Genomic DNA, 19,738 nt, shown 5'->3' with positions numbered 1-19,738 from the left:
ACCAGAAGTCCAGAACCCAGGAGTCGGCAGGGATGGCTCTTCGGAAGGTTCTCATGGCAGCTGCGTTCCAGCCTCTGTCCTAGAATCCGGTGGTTTCCAGCAGTCCTTGGCTGGGGACGTATCCCCCTGTTGGCTCACGGCCCCCTCCCTGTGTGTCTGTGTCTGTGTGTCTGAATTGCCTCTTATGAAGACACCCATCGTGGCTTAGGGACCCACTCACGGCAGTATGACCTCTTCATAGCTGATCTGCAGGAGCCCTCATTCCTGTTTGAATATTTTTTTAACATCCAAGGATGGACTCAGACTGGACCCAGGCATGTGGACCCCTGAGGCGCCCTCCCTGAGGCTGGTTGAGGGCCAGATGCGGGTCTTTGGTTTGACCTGATTAGATTTCTGTCAAATCTGGAGGAACCAGCTCTTCCCTGAGCATGGAAGCTTCGCCTGACTTTGGTGGAGCGTCCCCCAAGCAGTGACCGCACACACCGCACGTCCCCCAGGTGACCACACCGCACATCTCCCAGGTGACCACACAAAGCACATCCCCCAGGTGACTGCACACACAGCATGTCCCCCAAGCACCGAATACACACACCGCACCTTTCCCTGTAGGTGAGTACGTGACTCCTGGTCCCCTCAACAAGTCTCCTTTGAAAGTCAGTGTTTCTTTAGGAAATGCAACAAATACCCACCCTTACATTGAAAGCGAACTTTGAAACACTTCCAACGCTAAAGTAGATTCCGTCCCGGGGTTTCCATTCAGGACGGTGCCCAGAACCAGAAAAGACGAGAAACGCTGTCTGCTCAGCTTGTGTCCAACAGCACAGACGAGGGACCCGGGGCCCCTAGGATAGCAGTGCCCGGAGCAGACAGGGCCTCGCTTCTCTTCTGAACAAGGACGGGAGGGGGCCAGACACTGGGCAGGGCTTGAGTGCACCTGTCCCTCAGGGGCGTCATTCAGTGAGCAGAGAACCCGTTGGTTAAGAGGGGGGTTTTAATCCCACTTGGATGAAGACTGTTGAGTGAAAACATACAGACCAGGGATGCGGTAAATTGCTTACTTTATCATGAGTGTTGTATCCGTGTTGAAAAATAAGTCTCATCTGCATTTAGAAATATTTTTAGTTTTTTTTATTTGGGAGAGAGCACATGAGTTGGGGGGGGGGGGACAGAGGGAGAAGGAGAGAGAGAATCTTGAGCAGGCTTCATGCTCAGCTGGGAGCCCAGTGCAAGGCTTGATCCCACGACCCCAGGATCATGACCTGAGCTGAAATCAAGAGTCGGACACTCAACTGAGCCCCCCAGGTGCCTCAATATTTTAAAATATTTTTAGGGGCGCCTGGATGGCTCAGTCGGTTAAGGATCCGACTTCGGTTCAGGTCATGATCTCACGGTTTGTGAGTTGCAGCCCCGCGTCGGGCTCTGTGGTGACAGCTCGGAGCCTGGAGCCTGCTTCGGATTCTGTGTCTCCCTCTTTCTCTGCCCCTCCCCTGTCCATGCTCTGTCTCTCAATAATAAATAAACGTTTAAAAAAAATTGTAAAAATATTGTTAAACCGGCATTTGTAATTATGAGACTTTTGCCTTATTGTGTTTACCCCTAAAGTTAATATGGAAAAGTAAGTGAATTCTTACATCGGTCACCTCTCTCATATTTAGGCTGTTGGAAATGAAAATTAGTACAAATATTATGAAGGAACCATGACTGCTTGAAACACATTTAGACACGTGCAGTCACAGACACGATTTGAGAATCAGGACACGTTGGGGCAGTGACACCCTGGGTCGCGGGTCTTGTCGGCACCGACCCTCTTTGTGTATCTGAGTGTTTTATGTCTGTTATTTACTTTCTTTATCGTGAAAATTCCCTTACGTTTGACCCACACCATCTTGATCGTGTGTGTTTTGCTGGTGGACGTTTCGCTTGTTGGAAGTGTGTTCTCCGTAAATCCTATTTTATGTTCGCGGTAAAGCAACAGCATCAGGTCTCAGAAAGTAACTCTTTGTTGGGACAGAAGTCAGCGAGTAGATTTCCCAGGCCGTGCGCGTGGACTTTTCGCACAGCGTCCTGCACAGCGCGTGGAGTTATGACGCATTATGACCGGAGGAGGTGGGTGAGGTTCGGGGTCCCGTCTGTCATCGGGACTCCGCCCCGCCTCCCCCTGTGGCCCCTTGAAGGAGCAGACGGTGCCTGTTCTGATGCTGCAGCAGGGAGGCCTGCACCGGGCACGGGCTGAGGACACCAGCTATCTCTTCACCACCACATCCGGCCGCGCCGACCCCAGCAGCCGAGATAGGCAGGCTGTGTGACCCTATCATCCAGCTGCAGTCACTGAGGGCAGAGTGGTTCGCTTTCAATACCAAGCTTTGACCCTGACCCCGAAGTGCCCTCATCCCTGAGACTCCAAGCCTCCCAGAAGGAAGGAGTCCTCGGTTCTAAGTCGAAGACGCTGCTGGTCGTAAGGGGCTTCTTGATCTAAATGTGAAAGCGTGAGAAGATGCACCCGCGATGAAGGAACACGGCAGCTAAATTGTATTCGATCGATTACTTCTCCAGTGATGGGTATTGTGTGCTTGGCAAAGAAGACGACATTGCTGTCAGCCTCAAAGCGAGACGTGAAACAAAGACACGAGACTGGATTCACGGCTGACGAACGGACCTGTCGAGAAGTGCTTGCCCACCCAAGTTTTACTCTCCTCTGAGTAAATAGGTGGATATGAGAAAACGCCCATTGAGCCACCTTTGGCTTCCTCTGCCACCAAAAGCTTTGTAAATGTAACAGCCAAACAGTTTTCTCTCCAGCACTTGCTGGGTGCCAGACGCTGGCGAGGTCTGGGGACAGAAGGGTTTATAAGGCAAGGTCCCTCTTGTCAAACAATTTACAGCCTGGTTGGGGGAGAAAGGAGTGAGCCTACAGGGGCGGGGGTGGGGTGGGGGGATCGGTGGCCAAGTCTACAGGGGAGAGGAGTTCAGACCTGCCCTTGTGGGAGGGGAAGGGTGTGGGGAGGAGGGCAGGAAGAGAGGGAGGGGAAGAAGGGGAAGAGGGGGAGGGGGGAGGGGGAGGAAGGCTGAGGGCAGGAGGAGGAAGCCACTAGGGGTGGGGCTGAGCCTGGTCAGGTCCTCCCTCCCAGACACTCTGACCCTCCTGGACCCTGAGGGCAGGAGGCGAGAGCCTGATCCAGGGGAGGGACAGCTTGGTTTTGTTATTGTTGGTGTCACAGAACCTGCTGTGAATGTTTATTCAGCTCCCAGAGGGCTCCTGTGTCACTGCATCCCCAACAAGGCTGCAAAGTACTTTTTTCTCAACTTTGTCAAGTTGAGAATACGTCAGGATGTTAGAAAACAGTCTCTCATTCTTGTCTTGCTTTGTATCTTTTCAATTACCAGTGAGTTTGAACACGACTGTGTGCTGTTAAATAGTGATTTTATGAGACTGTTAGATCTCAGCCTGGGAAACCCCAATTTAGTGTATTAACCAGCTGGTGGGGTACCTGGGTGGCTCAGTCGGTTAAGCGGCCAACTTCGGCTCAGGTCATGATCTCGCGGTCTGTGAGTTCGAGCCCCGCGTCGGGCTCTGTGCTGACCGCTCAGAGCCTGGAGCCTGTTTCGGATTCTGTGTCTCCCCCTCTCTCTCTGACCCTCCCCCGTTCATGCTCTGTCTCTCTCTGTCTCAAAAATAAACGTTAAGAAAAAAAAATTTAAAAAACCCCAGCTGGTAACATCAGCTTCACTGTGAAAATGAAAGCAAACTTCTCCCTCCTCCGTGTTCTGGGTGTTAATTAACAATAAGCCTTTTTTTATATGTATAACATCGGACATCATTTAATTGTAGGAACCGGGTTCTAAATGTTGGCCAGTGGGATCTCACCCATCCGTCTGCCCCTGTCTTCCCCATGGGGAGTGGAGACCCCACGCCGGTGTGGGAGAGGAGACCCCATGCTGGTGTAGGAGCGGGAACCCTACCCTCGTTTGGGCTAGAGCCTTCCAGAGGGACCTGGGGCAGTGGTGGGGAGCACAGGTGTGAACTCCAGAGGGCTGGCCTCCACCTCCCCAAGGCCACGGAGGTCACCTCCAGCCTGGGCCCTCACCTCCTCTCCCACCTGCTGGCTGCCTGCCTGTGCTGCTCCCTGACTGTGAATCCGTCCTGGTCTGAATCAGACCTTATGTTGACAGGACAGTCACTTATGGCCTCCTCACGAGAAGACTCGTATTAGGATGGGTTTTGTTGCAATGCAGACCCAAGTAGAGCCGGGAACCTGGGAAGGAGGGGGACGGAGGGGCGGGACTTCCTGGGTCAGATTAGCTGGGCACGTTGGCGTCCCAAAGGGCGTCTCTCTCCCCGCCTCCTGCCCACCTGGCCCAGGGGGAGCACACTGCTGGCAGTGCCCGGAGGTGACGCCGGTCCAGCCGGCCCCAGAAGCTTCTGCAGGGCTGGTGCCCAGCCTCGGGGCCACGTGCCCGCTCTCTAGGCCCCCCAGAGATCTGCCAGAGCATGGGAGAAGTGGAGGGGGGAAAGCCGGGCAGGTGAGGCCCACCGGCTGTAAGACAAAGCTTGGGAACAGAGCTGGGGGAGGGGCAGCCAAGAGCCAGAGCTGAGACAGAGGGGAGGGTGTTCACCTTCTTTTTTTCAGAGTTTCCCTTTTATTTAACAAACACTCATTTTACAGTTTCTGTGTGCCAGGTGTGTTGAAAGCACTTACAAATAAATATTAACTTTATTAACCCCGATTACCAGCACGATAAGCAGTATCAGTATTTCCTCTCTTTTATAGAAAAGGAAACTGAAGCCCAGAGAGGTTAAGTGACTTGCCCCAGGTCACACAGCCAGTAAATAAGAGCCAAGCCTGAGTATACACCCGGGCGGTATGGCTCTGGAGCCCACTGCCCTGGTCACTGTTTCTCCTCTCTTTAGAAGGAAAGGAACGTAAAATAGGAAAAAGTCCTAGCTGGAACCTCAGGAAATGAGAGCGGCCTGGGACAAAGTGATACAGAGCAAGGGTGGAGGCCGGAGTGCGGCTGCGGGAGCCTCAAGCCACGGGGGCAGAGTCCGGGAACGAACCCTGGGCTTGTGGCCCGTGAGTCAGCAGCCCCAGCTCACGGGCGCTGCTCGTAACCAGGAAAAGTGCAAACCAGGTGAACGGTCACCGGCAATGGTGGCCATCGTGGCAATGGCTCAGGTCGGGGCGCGTGCTCTGGCCGCAGAGGCAGGTCAGGCCGCGCCGGACGCCGGGCGCCGGGCGCCGTGCAGAGGCTCTTCTAAAGGAGCACAGGACTGGGGCGCCTGGGTGGCTCAGTCGGTTGAGCGTCCGACTTCGGCTCAGGTCGTGATCTCGCGGTCCGTGAGTTCCAGCCCCGCGTCGGGCTCTGTGCTGATGGCTCAGAGCCTGGAGCCTGTTTCAGATTCTGTGTCTCCCACCCTCTCTGCCCCTCCCCCGTTCATGCTCTGTCTCTCTCTGTGTCAAAAATAAATAAACGTTAAAAAAAAATTTTTTTTTAATAAATAAATAAACAAAGGAGCACAGGACAAGCTGGAAAGGCCGGGCGCCCCTGCCAGGGGTGGTGGGGCAGGGGGAAATGTGGCGGGGAGGGGAGAGCAGGCCCTCCCGCTGTGCTTGTCAGGGTCCTTTGCAGGGGCGTCTATGCGAGCCTTCCCGACTGACTGCAAAGAATAGAAGCTAAACCATATCTACTCTATGCCCTTAAACTCTTAAAGTCAAAAAGAATGTGCACTCTGGTGCTGCCGTTAGGGCCCCAGGAAGGAGCAGAGGGGAGGTCTCTGCCCAGCCTCCCACCAAGGCTGCCCTGCCTGGCTTCCAGGAGGCCAGAGTTGGAATTCAAGAAAGTCAGGTTTGGCATCCATCCTTTCCTGCAACCCAGACAGCCACTGGACCGGCTTCCGGAGCGCAGGCCGTGATGTGTAGCTGATTTATTTTATCCAAGGTGATATGCAATTTCCTTTGTGTGAAAACCTATCCCCTGGAACAAGAGAATGCTTGCAAGCCCAGGCAGAGAAAACAGGCCGGAATCCAGAATCCTCTGCAGAAAACCCACCCTGAGCTAATTATCTTGCCACAAAGTTTACAAGAAGAAAAATGTATTACAACTAGCTTGTTGATAGAACACTGCATCTTTTTTTTTTAATGTTTATTTATTTTTATTTTTGAGAGAGACACAGCACGAGCGGGGGAGGAGCAGAGAGAGAGGGAGACACGGAATCCGCAGCAGGCTCCAGGCTCTGAGCTGTCAGCACAGCCCGATGCGGGGCTCGAACTCACTAGCCATGAGATCACGACCTGAGCTGAAGTCAGATGCTTAATCCACTGAGCCCCCCAGGCACCCAGGTGAAACACTGCATCTTACGAAAGGGTGTTGTCTGTTTTGTTTCGTTTCCAGGATGCAGACACGAGCACAGGAGAATCTAGCAAGAGGAGGAACCCCCACTACCTTTCCCGGGAGGCCTCGGAAGACAGTGACGTGTTCGGTAGGTGACACGGAACTTGTAGACGTGGCTTCGTGTGACATCTGTGTGCACGTGCACTCATTGAGGGCTGGTTTTAATTTTATCGTTACATGAGTAATCCATGGCTCTGTTCTCAGTATTAAAACTGCAGACCCCCTAGAAACGTGGAGGTAAGTCCCCTTCATTAGCCACCTGTTGTCTCTTCTCCCCAACAACGTGACCGCCCTGGGGGCCCGTCCCCTTCGGGTTCTTGTGTTGTGTGCCTGTCTGTACACAGAGGCCAGAGACTTCCCACGTGTATCCTCACTGTACAATATTTCTCTCATCATCTGTTTGACCAATTGGGGGTGGAAAACCTAACGGTGCCGGTGAAAAATATCTAACAGGGAAGTGAAACGGTCCCAAAGCCCAGATAGTTCAACCACCAGGAATGACTCAGGAGGCATTGGAAAATAACCGTTTTCTATAAAAGTGTACATTTTGTGGAGCCCAGCTGACACACGTCGCCGTTATATACGTTGTTCATTTCCATTTCTGTGCCCACCCCCGCCCTGAGAATAAACGAGTTCTCATCTGATTTTACATGGAAAAAACTCCCCTTTCCCATGTGACCACGATGCTCAGTGATGCCCCCAAGGTCACACAGCCAAGCAGATCTGTCCACGCGCCTTACTGTGTTCTCTTCTCCAAGAATTCCCAAAGAGGTGGGGACAAGGGGGCAGCAGGGGACCAGCCAGGACCCTGAGGGCACAGGGTAGAGGGGAGGGGAGGAGAGCGGTTTTCTGGCTACAGAAGTAAGCTCCCCCTGCACCTGCTCATCATGGCTCTCCTGGCCGACAGCCTCTCGCCACGTTCCCTGGCCTGGCCGCTGCTTACTTACGGAAAGGGCTTCTTTGTCGTTTGGTTCTCGGGCAGGAAAAGCCACCCCAATTTTTTTGTTCCTGATTTGCTTGTTCTTTTTCAAAAATCCCTTCTGTTCCTGTGATCCTGCCCTGAGTAAGCGCTCGTAATTACACAAGTCCCACTGCCCATTTGCTCGGTGTCTTAAACTGTAATGAAAACCAGCACAACCCAGAGGCCCAGAGACAGAAAACCAGGAAGATTCGTTTAACGGAAACCAGTCAGATACTGCCACAGGAATCAATACCCGCCTGGGTGGACGTGTTGCGCGTCGATTTTCACGGGAATTGGGCGGAGGGGCATAGTCCACTGCCTTCCAGGTGGGGTCTCCAGGCCTTAGAGGCAGCTCTCGAGCGAGGCGCCCCCCACAGGTGTTCTGAATGCAGAGGGAAGGCAGTCTGCAGATTTGAAGGGAATGTCCGAGCGTCGATGATTTCGAGAATAAGTCCGTCTCTGAACCTCTAACACAAAGGTTTCTCTCGACTCTCTCTCTCCTCCTATATTCCAACTGCATATGTATATACACACGTAAAAGAAAATGACAATATAAAAATGTCCAAATTTAAGCTTTCTATATGATAAGAATACCTTTTGGAATGATTTGGCTAAGCTTACTTGTTTTTATTTTTTAAAGTTTATTTACCCATTTTTGAGAGAGACTGAGTGGTGGGGGGAGGGGCAGAGAGAGGGAGGGAGAGACAGAATTCCAAGCAGGCTCCACGCTGTCAGCACAGAACCCACCATGGGGCTCGAAACCACGAACTGTGAGATCATCACCTGAGCCAACACCAAGAGTCGGACCCTCAACTGAGCCACCCAGGCGCCCCGAAGCTTACTTATCTTTAAAGCAACCACCACCTTCCTCATTGTTCCCCTGGTTGTTTTCAGAACAGTGGTCCCAGAGGGAGGGTTTGGACAGTGGTCCCAGAGGGACACTTTGGACAATGGCTGCCTACAGTTGACGGTGAAAACCAGCAGAGATGCTGCCGTTTCAGTCATGTGACAAACTTAGATTTGTCTCCCGGTGGGAAGAATAATGACACAGGCCCCCTCCGCCTCTTGTGTTTACCGTGACTTCTGGGGCCTAGAGCCCTGGAGACGCTTACGGATGTGGGGTCGACAGCCACCCTCACGTGGTCAGGAAGCAGCTCCCGAATCATCACCTTGGCACGTGCGGCTCACACTGGACCCAGGCCGAGTCACCGCAGAGGGAAGCGCGAGGAGCCCGCCCTCTGACCTTGAGTAAGGACGGCCCAGGGGCCTGCTGGCTCCCACTGTTCTGTGCTCAGCAAGCCTGAAGACGCAGACAAGGCGGCCCCGCAGAGCGGCTGGGCCCCTGCTTTCGACTTACGAGAGTCACCCACCCGTAACCCGTCCTAGCGCTTTCCTGAAATGCAAAGGAACCCCAGGCTGGAGGGGCAGAGTGACAGGGAAAAGAGAAGCAAACGTGATCTTGGCTCCCGGTCTTGACTGTATAATCTCAGGAAATACGTATGAGAACTCATTCTAAATTACAAAGTGTTCGGGGCACCCGGAAAGCGTCCGACTTCGGCTCAGGTCATGATCTCGCAGTTCGTGAGTTCGAGCCCCGCCTCAGGCTCCGTGCTGACAGCTCAGAGCCTGGAGCCTCTTCAGAGTCTGTGTCTCCCTCTCTCTCTCTCTGCCCCTCCCCCACTTGCTCACGTGTGCTCTCTCTCTCTCTCTGTCTCCAGAATAAATAAGCATTAAAAAAAATTTTAAATGAGTTACAAAGTGTTGTACAAATGTCACTCCGAATGAAATCGGCAGCCGTCTCCCACTTTTCCTGACTGGAAAGTACGCTAAAAAGTGCAGAAGTTTCCCAAGTACGATAAAAAGCCCTGCTTTCGCGATGCTCTGTGAGCCCTGAGTCAGCGGCACCCGTTTAGCGGTAATCTCCAGGCTCCTAATGATCGTGTTGTCCGCGTGTCAGAAGAATGGTCCTTATCCCTTACCTGACACGCTCCTGCAGGATGTACTCAAGGTCTCTGTGAATGTCAGGACAAAAGACTGTCTTACCGCGGCCGGTAGGAGCCCCACATGGAGGACGGGACTAGAGGGGCCGAGAGAGGCTTGCGCTGACCGTGGTGCAGGTGCCTAAGCCGCCGGCCTGCACGCCACACACTCAGAATCACCAAGGGCACAGTTAGCCCCCACCTCTGGGAAGGCCACGGCTGGTCATCTACACAGCGATGCACCAAAGCTTTGTATTGACTTTTCCATTTCAAGGGAAAATCCGAATGAAGGATTGCTGTTGACCTAAGTAAGTAACTCATCAGAGCACACGTATAAATCCCTTTCTGTAGTGTTTTTTTATGACAGTGTGTGGTTATACTTCAGGACTGTTTGCCTAGTTACCCGAAGAGGAAGGAAACACGGTAGCCTAGGGAACCCTGTGTTGTCTGAGCTTTGGGGAACCAGGTTGTTTTGTGGTAGGCCTGTTTTTGAGCTTTTTTTGAACCACACACCCACACATGTCATACGTGGCCCTTGTCATCTGAAGCCCAGTCAGCAAGGAACACGTACCTCCACCCCTCCCTCCAGAGTTCACCAGCCCCAGGACTGAAACACGGGCTGGAACAATGCAGTTGCCACGAGCAGACGCCTTGGGTCTCCCTCAGTTATAGTGACAAAGGAGCAAAATCCCCAAAAGAGGGCACCCCTGCTCTTCCCAGACAACCGTGGTTCCTTCCGGACGCGACCCGCATCTCAAAAGTCCGAGCAGAAGCGACGCGGCCCCAGCACGTCAGGGAGATTCGGGCGCACCTGTGCAGCGTGTCGGGGTCCCGAGAACATCGCCTGCAGGACCCCTCGCGTGGCTGAGTGCGGACCCCTGTGCAGATCCACCAGCACCTTGGTGCTCAAATGATGGAGATACAATGAGCCATGTTTAAGGCGAAGCCAAAAAGTAGTCCTACTAGAAACACTGAAGTGTATACATGTATCTGAAGTATAGATACGTGTGTGTGTATTTGTGTATCTTCATGCCACAAAGCTTGAGTTGGCTCACACACCAGGAAACAATACAATATAAAAAGCGCAGAGTGGAGGTCGACTAAAGTAAGACCATGGGTCTGCCCTACAGCAGTTGCTCCTAGCTGGACTTCTCGTTGAACCCGGAGATTCCCAGATGCCCAAATGGAAAGTGAGACCCAGTCCGTTTGTTTTTTTTTAATTTCTCCCGTTAACGTGGGAGGAAATGTGGCCGCACCACCTGTTAGCTGTGAGATCTCTGCCCGTGTGCTTATCTTGTGTCTTGGTTCCCCCACAGGCAGGCAGGGGGGACAGCAGACGTACCCGTAGCTTAGGAACCAGCTAGGGAACGTGCACGTGTCTGACGCTCCCGTCTGCCACCGGGACCGTCAGCCCTACCGGCAGAACCAAGGCTCCTTGCCTTCCTCAAAGGATGCGCAGCTCTGTTGAGCCAGCTGTAAGAATTTCCCTCCTGTTTAAGTTGTTGTCTCAGATAACCCTGCGGTCATCAACAACCCTGGGGTTCTTGTCCGGCGAACGCACTGGTTAGTTGCACAGGCAAATTGAAATAAACTGGGTAACGAGCTTCCTCGTGCCCGGGCGCTCGGCCTGATGCACGCGTCCTCCTAGTGACCTCGCCTTGTGGGTCTCCCGCATGGCCCCCTCACATGCCTCCAGGGACCCGGGCGGGGTGGGGGTGTCCCTCCTGGTGGGAAGTGTCCATAAGAGCAGGACCAGGAGGAGGAATGCTGTGCCGCAGACAGAAAGATACGTTCCCTGAGTGCTTTCACATAGCGTTAAAACAATCGTTGCTTTTTGTGGTTTCCAAGGCCTTTCCATGAGCAAAGCTCTTTGAGATGCTTTGTCGAGGCATCTTTGCATCGAATCGATCCTGATTCGTAGATTAAGCTAGAAAACTAGTAGGTTGTAGTCCTTACTGATAGAGGGTTCTGGGTCAGCTCAGTAATAGCTCTGTGCCTTCCTGGGGACCCCTCGTTAACTGTCTGTCTGGGGTGGTCCTCGGTGCCCTCCGAGAACGGCTGTTGCACCACCCACTCTTGGAACACCGGCTGCTGGCTTTTGTTGCTACCTGTGGCTCAATGGCTGCCTGAGCCCTCTTACTCGTATGCGCACCAGGGACAGAATCAGTCCTGAGTGTGTCTTTGGAGGCAGATATAAACCTTAGAGTCAAAACCACGAGTCGAGAACTTGAAGGAACATTGGAAATCGTCTTGTCTGACCCCTCGTTGTAGAGACGAGGGCCTGACTGCCAAGACGGTTAGAGGCTCAAAGGCCACAAGGACAAGACTGTGGCTCCTGGCCCTACTCTGAGCCCCACGGAGGGCACAATGGCTTAGCCCCGGGGGGCCCGGGGAGAACAGAGGCCGCTTCCGTTTCTATTTGACAGATACGTCAAAAACAGTGAGACAACATAATACGTATTAGTCTGTGCATTTCGGTGACTGTGATGGTACTTGTGTCTCTTAGACCCATGGACATCTGTGAAGATGTGCTGCGTCCTGGTAGCTCCCAGGCCGCCCCTTGCCCCCCCTCCCCAGCAAAGTCAATTCCTCGCTCCCCGAGCTTACCTATTTCCAGCCACGATGCCCTCCGGGGGGGGCGGGGAGTGGGGCAGAGCGCAGAGGCACCCGCAGTGACTGTGGGCGCTCAGGCCCCCTGGGACGTCTGCTTCTACTCACCAGCCCCCAGCACCAGCTGCTGGACACATGGCTTGGCCACGTATCTAAGACTCTGGCCCGCAGACCTCTGGGCAGGACCCACAGCCTCAGGCGCTTGCTGACGCCCTAACGGCCGAGCCCTGGGCTGTCCTGACGAGTCCAGGGCGTCCAAGAGGAGCCACGCTGGGTGGAGCTCACCAGGGAGGACCGCCACCCAGCGTCTCCACCAGGGTGCAGCTGCCCCCGAGCGTCTGGCCACCCTAACGAAATGCATCACGCCTTCGATAGTCGGTATGCCGTGTGACCCTTGGGTGGGCAGTGTTTACACTTAGGTGCGTGGAGGTGTGTGCACTGTCTTCCCGGAGACAGGGACGCCTGAGGAAGGTAGTGGGCGAGCAGGACGGAATGGAGGCCGGTGCCTGGTGACCACGCACCGGTTCTGGCCGGACTCTGGGCCTCCCTGTCCTTTGCCGCTCAGACAGCAGTGTGGCCGGTGCGCCTCTGCTGACAGCGCCCGGCTCTAACGCCCCCAGGACCCTCGCGGGCTTGTCTAGCTCCCGCCTGTCTGTCACTGCGGTCCAGGCCACCGTCGGCACTCACCCGGGTGGTTCTGGGAGCCCCACCTGGCTCCTGCTTCCAGCCAGACCTGCCCTCACTCCCCTCCCTGTTCAGAGCCCGCCACCCTCCTCACAGTCTGTGGCTCCCAGTGGGCCTGGGGGCCTCCGACTGCACCTCCTGCACGGCCCTGCCTCCCTCACCCACCTGCTCTCTGCTCCTGAGCGTGGGGCCTTTGCACAGGCTGTGCCCTCCCTCTGTGCCCTCCTTCCCCAGACATCTGGAGGCAAGCTTCCCACCTTCCAGTCTGCACCCCCACGTCCCCTGCAGAGCGAGGACTCCTCTGACCCGCGTACTGAGAAGACCGTTGCATTGGGACCCTGCAGACACCAAAATCTCAGAGCTCCGTGACACGGCTTTACCATGTCACAGCCCAGCAAGGTCAGGCAGCTGTCCTCTCAGCAGCGACTCAGAGGCCCCGGCTGCTTCCCCTGGGGCCTGGGGACCTGGGGGGTGGCCAATCGTCAGGGAGACAGGGTTCATCCCTTCCGCCGACACTCCCTGGGCCAGAAGGAGTCACGCGGCCCCGGCACACAAGCCCGTTGTGGCCCCGTCTGGCCGGGACAGGGGGACACTGCCCCCTGCTGTCTGGGGTTGGGCTCACCACGCCCGCGTGTGTTGTCGGCCTCCCCGCCACCTGTGCAAGGTGAGTCCATGTGGCGGACGCAGGGGCGTCCGTGTCCTCGCGGAGGGCCAGCCCCGTGTGGCTGAGTCCTCATCTGGCGATAACGCGGTGATCCGAGGGACGCTGCCCCAGCCCGCTGCCCCCTCTTCCGCAAACTGCTCTGTTCCAAGATCAGGCCACCCGACTGCACGTCCTCAACCTGAGCTTTGCCCTCACAAGAAGCTCGCCTCGTGTGCGTAAGCGTCGGGCGTCAGAACACGCGTGTGCATGTGTGCATGTGTGTTATGCATCATAACATGCATGTGTGTGCGTGTGTGCATAAGCGCCGCACGTCAACACGCATGTGCGTGTGCATGCGCGTTGGCCACTTGCATGCACACTCGTGTGCACACATGTGCTTCACTGACAAAGTTATCTCTGAAACTCGGGGAGTGGCTTTCGTCCTTTGAAACTGGCAGATGCCAAGACTGCCTTCATCCCAGTGTTTTCGTGAGGACGGGGTCCACAGACGCGGTTTGTAGTTTTGGGGCTTGCTGGTCAACCTGTTCCGTAGAAATTCCGCATGATGGTGAAACCCTGGCCACGCGGCCCCTGTGGGGAGCGGCTGCCCCCAGCTGAGCAGCTCGGTCCCACCTTCTGGTGCACCCTGCATGGCACGCCGCCCTGAGGATGCCCCCGGTGACAGCAAGGAGCCCCTGCAGACAAGGGTGTGGGGGACCAAGCGGGGCATCTCCTCGCGGTCATGGCAGGCCCTGCTGTCCTCGCCACTGACCTGCCCCAGCAGAGGCCAGTGTTGGCGGCTTCTTCACGGCCTTCTACGTTGGGAGACAGAACCCGTGTTTCACCTTCTAAAGAGAGCTGAGGGAGGTTTCTCCAAAGCAGGCCCGGGCTAGCACACGTTCCCAACACCTCCCCCAGTGTCTCCGCTGGTGAGGTCAGGTGAGGAGGGAGGGGGTACTGGGTCCAGAAGGAGGCTGGGAGGTGGCCGCGAGCGTCGCAAGGTCCAAGCCCAGGCCACGCTGCACCCGTGGAGGCTCCACTGCCGAAGGAACGACTCTCAGGAGCACCGCGAGCTTGCTGGGCGTCCGGAGTCGCAGAGGCCTGATGGTGGCTGCCCTGTGCACTTGCCCCCACTGGCGTGGCCTTCGCCATAAAATGGGTGGCTAAGAGTCACTCGAGGCCATCAGAGCCACAATAGGACAACTGAAAGACTTCCAGAACAAAGAGGGAACACAGACCTTACAAAGGCACAAATAGCATCTGTGATGGGCTGTGGCCAGTGGACAGCACCGTGTCCCAGCCTGAGACCCGGGGACTCAGAATCCTCCGGGCCTCTGTCTATGGATCCCTTCATCTGCCCCGCTGCTGTGCTCGTGGGTCTCAGGCCCCCAGTTTGAAAGCACCCGCGTGCGGCTCCCCCAGTAAAAGTTACATTTCTTGCTTCCTCCGCACACCCAGCCCGGACTCACTCGCGGGGTGAACTCAGGAGCTGCCGTGTGGCTGTGGACCGTGTCCTCCTGACGCCTCGGCCGCCAGGAACGCGTCCAGGGGCCGGGCACCAGCCCGCGGGCAGAGCAGTGCTCACGCCCCCTCTGCCCGCCGCGGGAGGGACCTGCGTGTTTCTACAGTGAATCCTCTCCGGGGTGAGCCTGCCCGCGTCCTCACTTCCGCCGAGAGCGTTACCCTGGATGGTTTTTAACTGAAGGAAGGAAGTCTTTAAAAGGAAAGCAAAACACCATGCTACGCCCCAGTTTAGCGGCACTGCGGGCCGGACACGGGGCGTCACAGCTGTCCTTCCCCAGCACACGGACTGACCCCTCTCCTGTCCACACCACTGGCGACTGAGTCGTGCTCTGCAGGTGCACTCTGACTGGTTCTGCCCTCAGAGCTGTGATGTGTCACTTCCTAGGAAGCTGTCTGTGCTCCTTACGCCTGCCTGTCCCTCCCGCACGCGCGGGCCCAGTGGCCACAGCCTCCTAGCTCACAGCAACTGACGGGTGAAAGTCGGGTCCTTGCTTCACCCAGACTTCCTGCTGTGTGGAATGTCACCAGGCTCCAGATCCAAAGAAACAGTCCCACGTCTGTGTGATAGGGGACAGCTGTGATGATGGTGACAGGCGGGCTTCTAATCTAGACGATGAACACAGCACAGTGCCAGCAAATTTGATGTTCTCGTTCGGGGGGTCAGAGGCGGCTGGAGACGGTGACGTTCGGGGGTCAGAGGCGGCTGGAGACACTCACATCATGTCGCCAGCAGGTGAAATCCAGGTAAACGGATGCAGTTCGTGCACATTCTAACTGGAATGTTTCATTAGGTAGACTTTGTGTATCCGGGCCGTTTTTATTTCAGGACTTTCCAGATTATATAAAATGTGCACAGGAAGGGACCCCTACCTTCCTCCCTGTCTCTCTAACGCCGGGGCGGGGGGGGGGGTGGTCTTACCTCTGCCTCTAGCTGAAACTTTTGTATTTCAGTGACTTCAAAAAATGACGTCTTACTGTTCAGTTTCTTTGTCTCGGAGTCTTTCTTAAGAACCAAAGACACCATGAGCATGTGTTGTAACCAGTGGTCCTGTAACCGGAATGTGACCCTTCGTCACTATGGCGTGCCGCACGTGGAGGGACGAGGGGATGGGGCACTTGCCTCCAGACAGCAACGCTCTGTAAGGTCCTCGCAAAGCTCGCTCCTCGGATTCCGGGTCATCTCGGGGCCTCAGGACAAGATTTGTCCATCATTCTGCCGGCCTGTGTGGCACCTGCCACAGCGGAGTGGAATCTGTGCTCACGCTCGCCCACGCGTGCAGAGACACGCTCACCTTTACACGTCCTCGCACATGTGCACAGACACGCACTCACACGTGCATGGACACACGTGCTCACCCTCACACACACAGTAAGGGGGTCTCCCGCGACCCCAAGCTGGGTCAGAGGCCCGAGGGTGGAGGTGCGCCTGTCTGCAGGCACGGGGGCAGCCGTGTGGACCGCGAGGCTCCGCGCACAAGGAGCGAGCGCCGCTCCAGCTGTGCGGTGGAGTGTGCTGACAGAGGGCTTCCTGGGGGCCTCCCTGTAGGCGGTGGCTTGCCTGGACGGATGACTAAAGGGCTTCAGTAGGATCAGGAAGCCTGTGCTCTCAGGGCTGCTTCGAGGAGCACGGTAGTCGCCGGGGCTGTTTTTCTTGGGAACAGAGGGGCAGGATGTTTATCCCGCGGGACTTGGGGGGTCCCTTGGGCATTTCCCTCCTGAGCAGCGGGTTGTGGTTCCGGCTTTTCCAGTACGTAGGAATCGGCCTCATCCTTCAGGGGATGCTGTCTGGTCCCCTGAGCCATTCTTGCTCTCACTGTCATTCCAACTGAGTTAGAGAAATAAAGGCCTGAGATCCTGTGGGGGGTGGGGAGCCAGCTGGGGGGGAGGGGGCCACAGGAGGACAAAGAGAAAGTGTGGACACCTTGGCCCTCGGGCAGGGTGGGAGCCCCAGGGGCCGAGACGTCAGGATCACGGTCGTGTCTTCTGCACATGCTCCTTGGATTCTAGGAAATGTTCTTTCCAAGTTTGCGTGCCCGGGACGATCGGCGGCGGGCTGGTGCGCTCAGAGATGTGCCTTAGAAGTACTGTACAAACCAGTACGAGTCCTTCAAAGGCTGTCGTTTATAAGCCATTCACGGAACTTGGGCTCGGCAGCGGCCATGCGGTGTGTGTAGAGCTGGGGCCCCGTCATCGAGTGCACGGTGACTCGGTAGCTGGCGGCCGGCTCCCACAAAGCTCACGAAGGGGGAAATACACAGTTTGACGTCTAAAGTATAAATAGAACGCCATCTTCGCATTTCAGAACCCTAGTTTATCTTCGAAAATGGTAACAGACTATGTGAGTCTTCAAGTCCTTATTTTTGCAACCATGTCTGTCCTCGGCCAGATCCACGAGCCAGAAGGGGAGGGCTCACTGCCAGATCGTCCCGATGAGTCAGCAGCTCCCAGGTTTCCAGACACTTCCGTGGAGCCGCGGTGCTCCGGGGACATGCAGCTTCTCGGAGTCAAGAGAGGACAAGAATGCGGGAATGGAATTGCTCGCGGAAAGCGTGTGGCTTCCGTCGTTGCTGCCGTCACCGGGTTCAGGGCCTCGGCGGTGACAACGTCCGCACTCCGAGAAACCTGAAACGGCGCCTGTGCCTGTGGCTGCAGGGGTGGGCTTCCCGCGGGGAGTCGAGGGTCATCAGGGGGCACCCAGTGGTGAGCACGTAGCACACCTGCGTGTGAGCAGAGACCGTGGTTGGTAGGGGCGGGGCTGGACAACAGCGCTCCCCGTTCCCTGCACACCTGAGGCCTGGCTTCCCAAAGTGAGGATGTTCAAACCACCGGGCATCACGTCCAGGTCCCCCTGGAGCTCCCCACGTGGCTTGGACCCTACACTTGCAGGAACTTCAAAGACAGAAAATAGAACAACGTTTTCTTTGCTCAGATTTAAACGGGGGCCGGGCTACGACGCTCTCACCACACGGCCCATATCGCCTACTGCATCCCGCGAAGGTTGTCTTCTTATTTGAAATAGGAATCACTTGTCCCACCGATCTTTATCGTGCAACGCTTTCGCCCCAGGCTGCGTCTGAGTGCAGGGGTACAGCACTGAACAAAACAGCCGGGACCCTGCCCGCCCAGAGATTGCTTTTGAATGGGGTTCAAATCCCGCCTCTTGCTTAATAAGTGCGTGTTTTCTGTTTTGACCTCGTTGGGCCTCGCTGTTGACATCGGTAAAACAGAGCTATAATAGCGGCAATTTGGGGGGAGTGAAGTCAGTAACGGGCCTGACACGCCGACCTCGTAAGGACGACATTTACTTTTCCTACCTTCCCCCCCGTATGGGCCATCCTGGCGCCTCTTTGTTCCACGGCCACCTTCTCAGCCGGGGGTCCAGTCCCTGCCTGTGTCATCCTCAGGGGACAGCACCCCTGCACGCACGCTAAGGGTACTGGCCATTGGGACCACTTCTCGTCTGCTTCTTGTTGAGTGCGTGAGCCCCGGGAGGGGATTTGAGCAGGAGTGTGCTTCCCAGTGGAGACAAAGCCAGAGAGACACCTGTTACACTGAGATCTTTGATTCTCAGCCCACAGCATCCTTCTTACCGGCATGGCGGTCCTGTGCGGAGGCCACAGTACAGAAGATCGTTACATTTCTGTCTCTGCAGTGGTTTTCAGTAATCCTGTGATTGTAAGTTTTGCTCAGAACCTGCTCCTGACGAGTAATAGATCTAATTATTTTATTGCATAGATACATCATCATCAGTGCGCTCGCCGGCATTAGGAATTAAATACTCAACACGGTTTGGCTTTTTTCAATTGCGTGGAAAATCTGAACGCATCCCCTTTTTTGTTCTGGTGTCTCTTCTGTTTTGTTGAAAAGTTGTAGTAAAGCACCGCGAGCGAAGTGACCTCCGTCATCGCTTTCATTGTTCGCAGCTTTATTGAGATGCGGTTTCTAGCCCATCAAGCTCATGGAGGCGGGCAGTGCTCGCATCACCGAATCCAGAAGCTTCTTGTCGTCCCAGAGACCACACGCGCTGATGGCGGTTCTTAGCCCCCTCTGCTGCCTCCAGTCCCCGAACCGCTAATCCACGTTCTGTCTGTGGATCTGCACACTTCTGCCATTTCGCTCAGCGCTCTGCAGGTCTGTCCACGTGGCGGGGTGTCTCGGGCTTCGCTCCTTGCGGACGGCCCCTGTGCTGCCGGTCCCTCCCGGCTGGCGGGTGTGTGGGCTGCCTCTTCATCCTGCCTAGTGTGAGCCCCGCTGCTGTTGACGGCCTCGGCGGTCAGAGGCGTTTGCTGGCTCGGGCGGACGCCTACCCGCCGTGGCTTTATTTTGTTTGCATGCCGAGCTCCAGAGGGCAGGCTGTCTGCCTCTGCTTCCGTGTGGATGTCTGCCATTTGCATTTGGGTGTTTGTCGAACACCGTCCACCGCCCCCTGGAAAAGTGCATTTTCGTGTCTGATTCGCTCGATCCTTGAAGATGTCCGGTGCGCAGGCAGCGGAGGGATGGAGAGACCCTAGATATTTCTTCTCCAGCCTCCGCGAACTGTTGTGGTCATTGGGTGATCACCTTCCAATGTAACTTCTCTAAGCCGACACTTCCCTGGACTAAAAGCCCGCCGCTCACATCTTCCAAGATGGGTGCCTCTCCCTGCACCCAGGGGACAGGACGTGGAGTGAGCAGGGGGAGGTGATGGGGGAGGCGGTGTGAGCAGGGGGAGGTGGTGCGAGCAGGGGGGGAGGCGGTGTGAGGGGGGTGGAGGCGGCGGGAGTGGGGGGAGGTGGCGGGAGCGGGGGGGGGGGAGGTGGCGGGAGTGGGAGGGGGAGGCGGCGGGGGGGGGAGGCGGCACGAGCGGGGGGGGGGGGGGGAGGCAGCGGGAGCAGGGGGAGGCAGTGGGAGCAGGGGGGAGGTGGTGTGAGATCCCGGCTCTGCCCGTCAGGTGTGAGTGGCATCTGT

The 19,738-nt window shown here is 56.0% G+C and overlaps 1 protein-coding gene across 2 annotated transcripts in view; it reads left to right on the top strand.

Annotated features, from left to right (window-relative positions):
* MBP (myelin basic protein) overlaps positions 1-19,738 on the top strand; it is a 117,494-nt gene that overhangs the window by 44,109 nt on the left and 53,647 nt on the right. For both annotated transcript variants that reach the window (XM_053206054.1, XM_027069205.2), the window contains exon 3: positions 6,391-6,478. In XM_053206054.1, coding sequence (XP_053062029.1) covers positions 6,391-6,478 — 88 coding nt within the window. The remainder of the gene's footprint in view (positions 1-6,390; positions 6,479-19,738) is intronic.

The sequence above is a fragment of the Acinonyx jubatus genome, chromosome D3 (genome assembly GCF_027475565.1).
Source record: "Acinonyx jubatus isolate Ajub_Pintada_27869175 chromosome D3, VMU_Ajub_asm_v1.0, whole genome shotgun sequence".
In the NCBI taxonomy this organism is placed as follows: domain Eukaryota; kingdom Metazoa; phylum Chordata; class Mammalia; order Carnivora; family Felidae; genus Acinonyx; species Acinonyx jubatus.
This window is presented reverse-complemented; position numbering and strand designations above follow the sequence as displayed.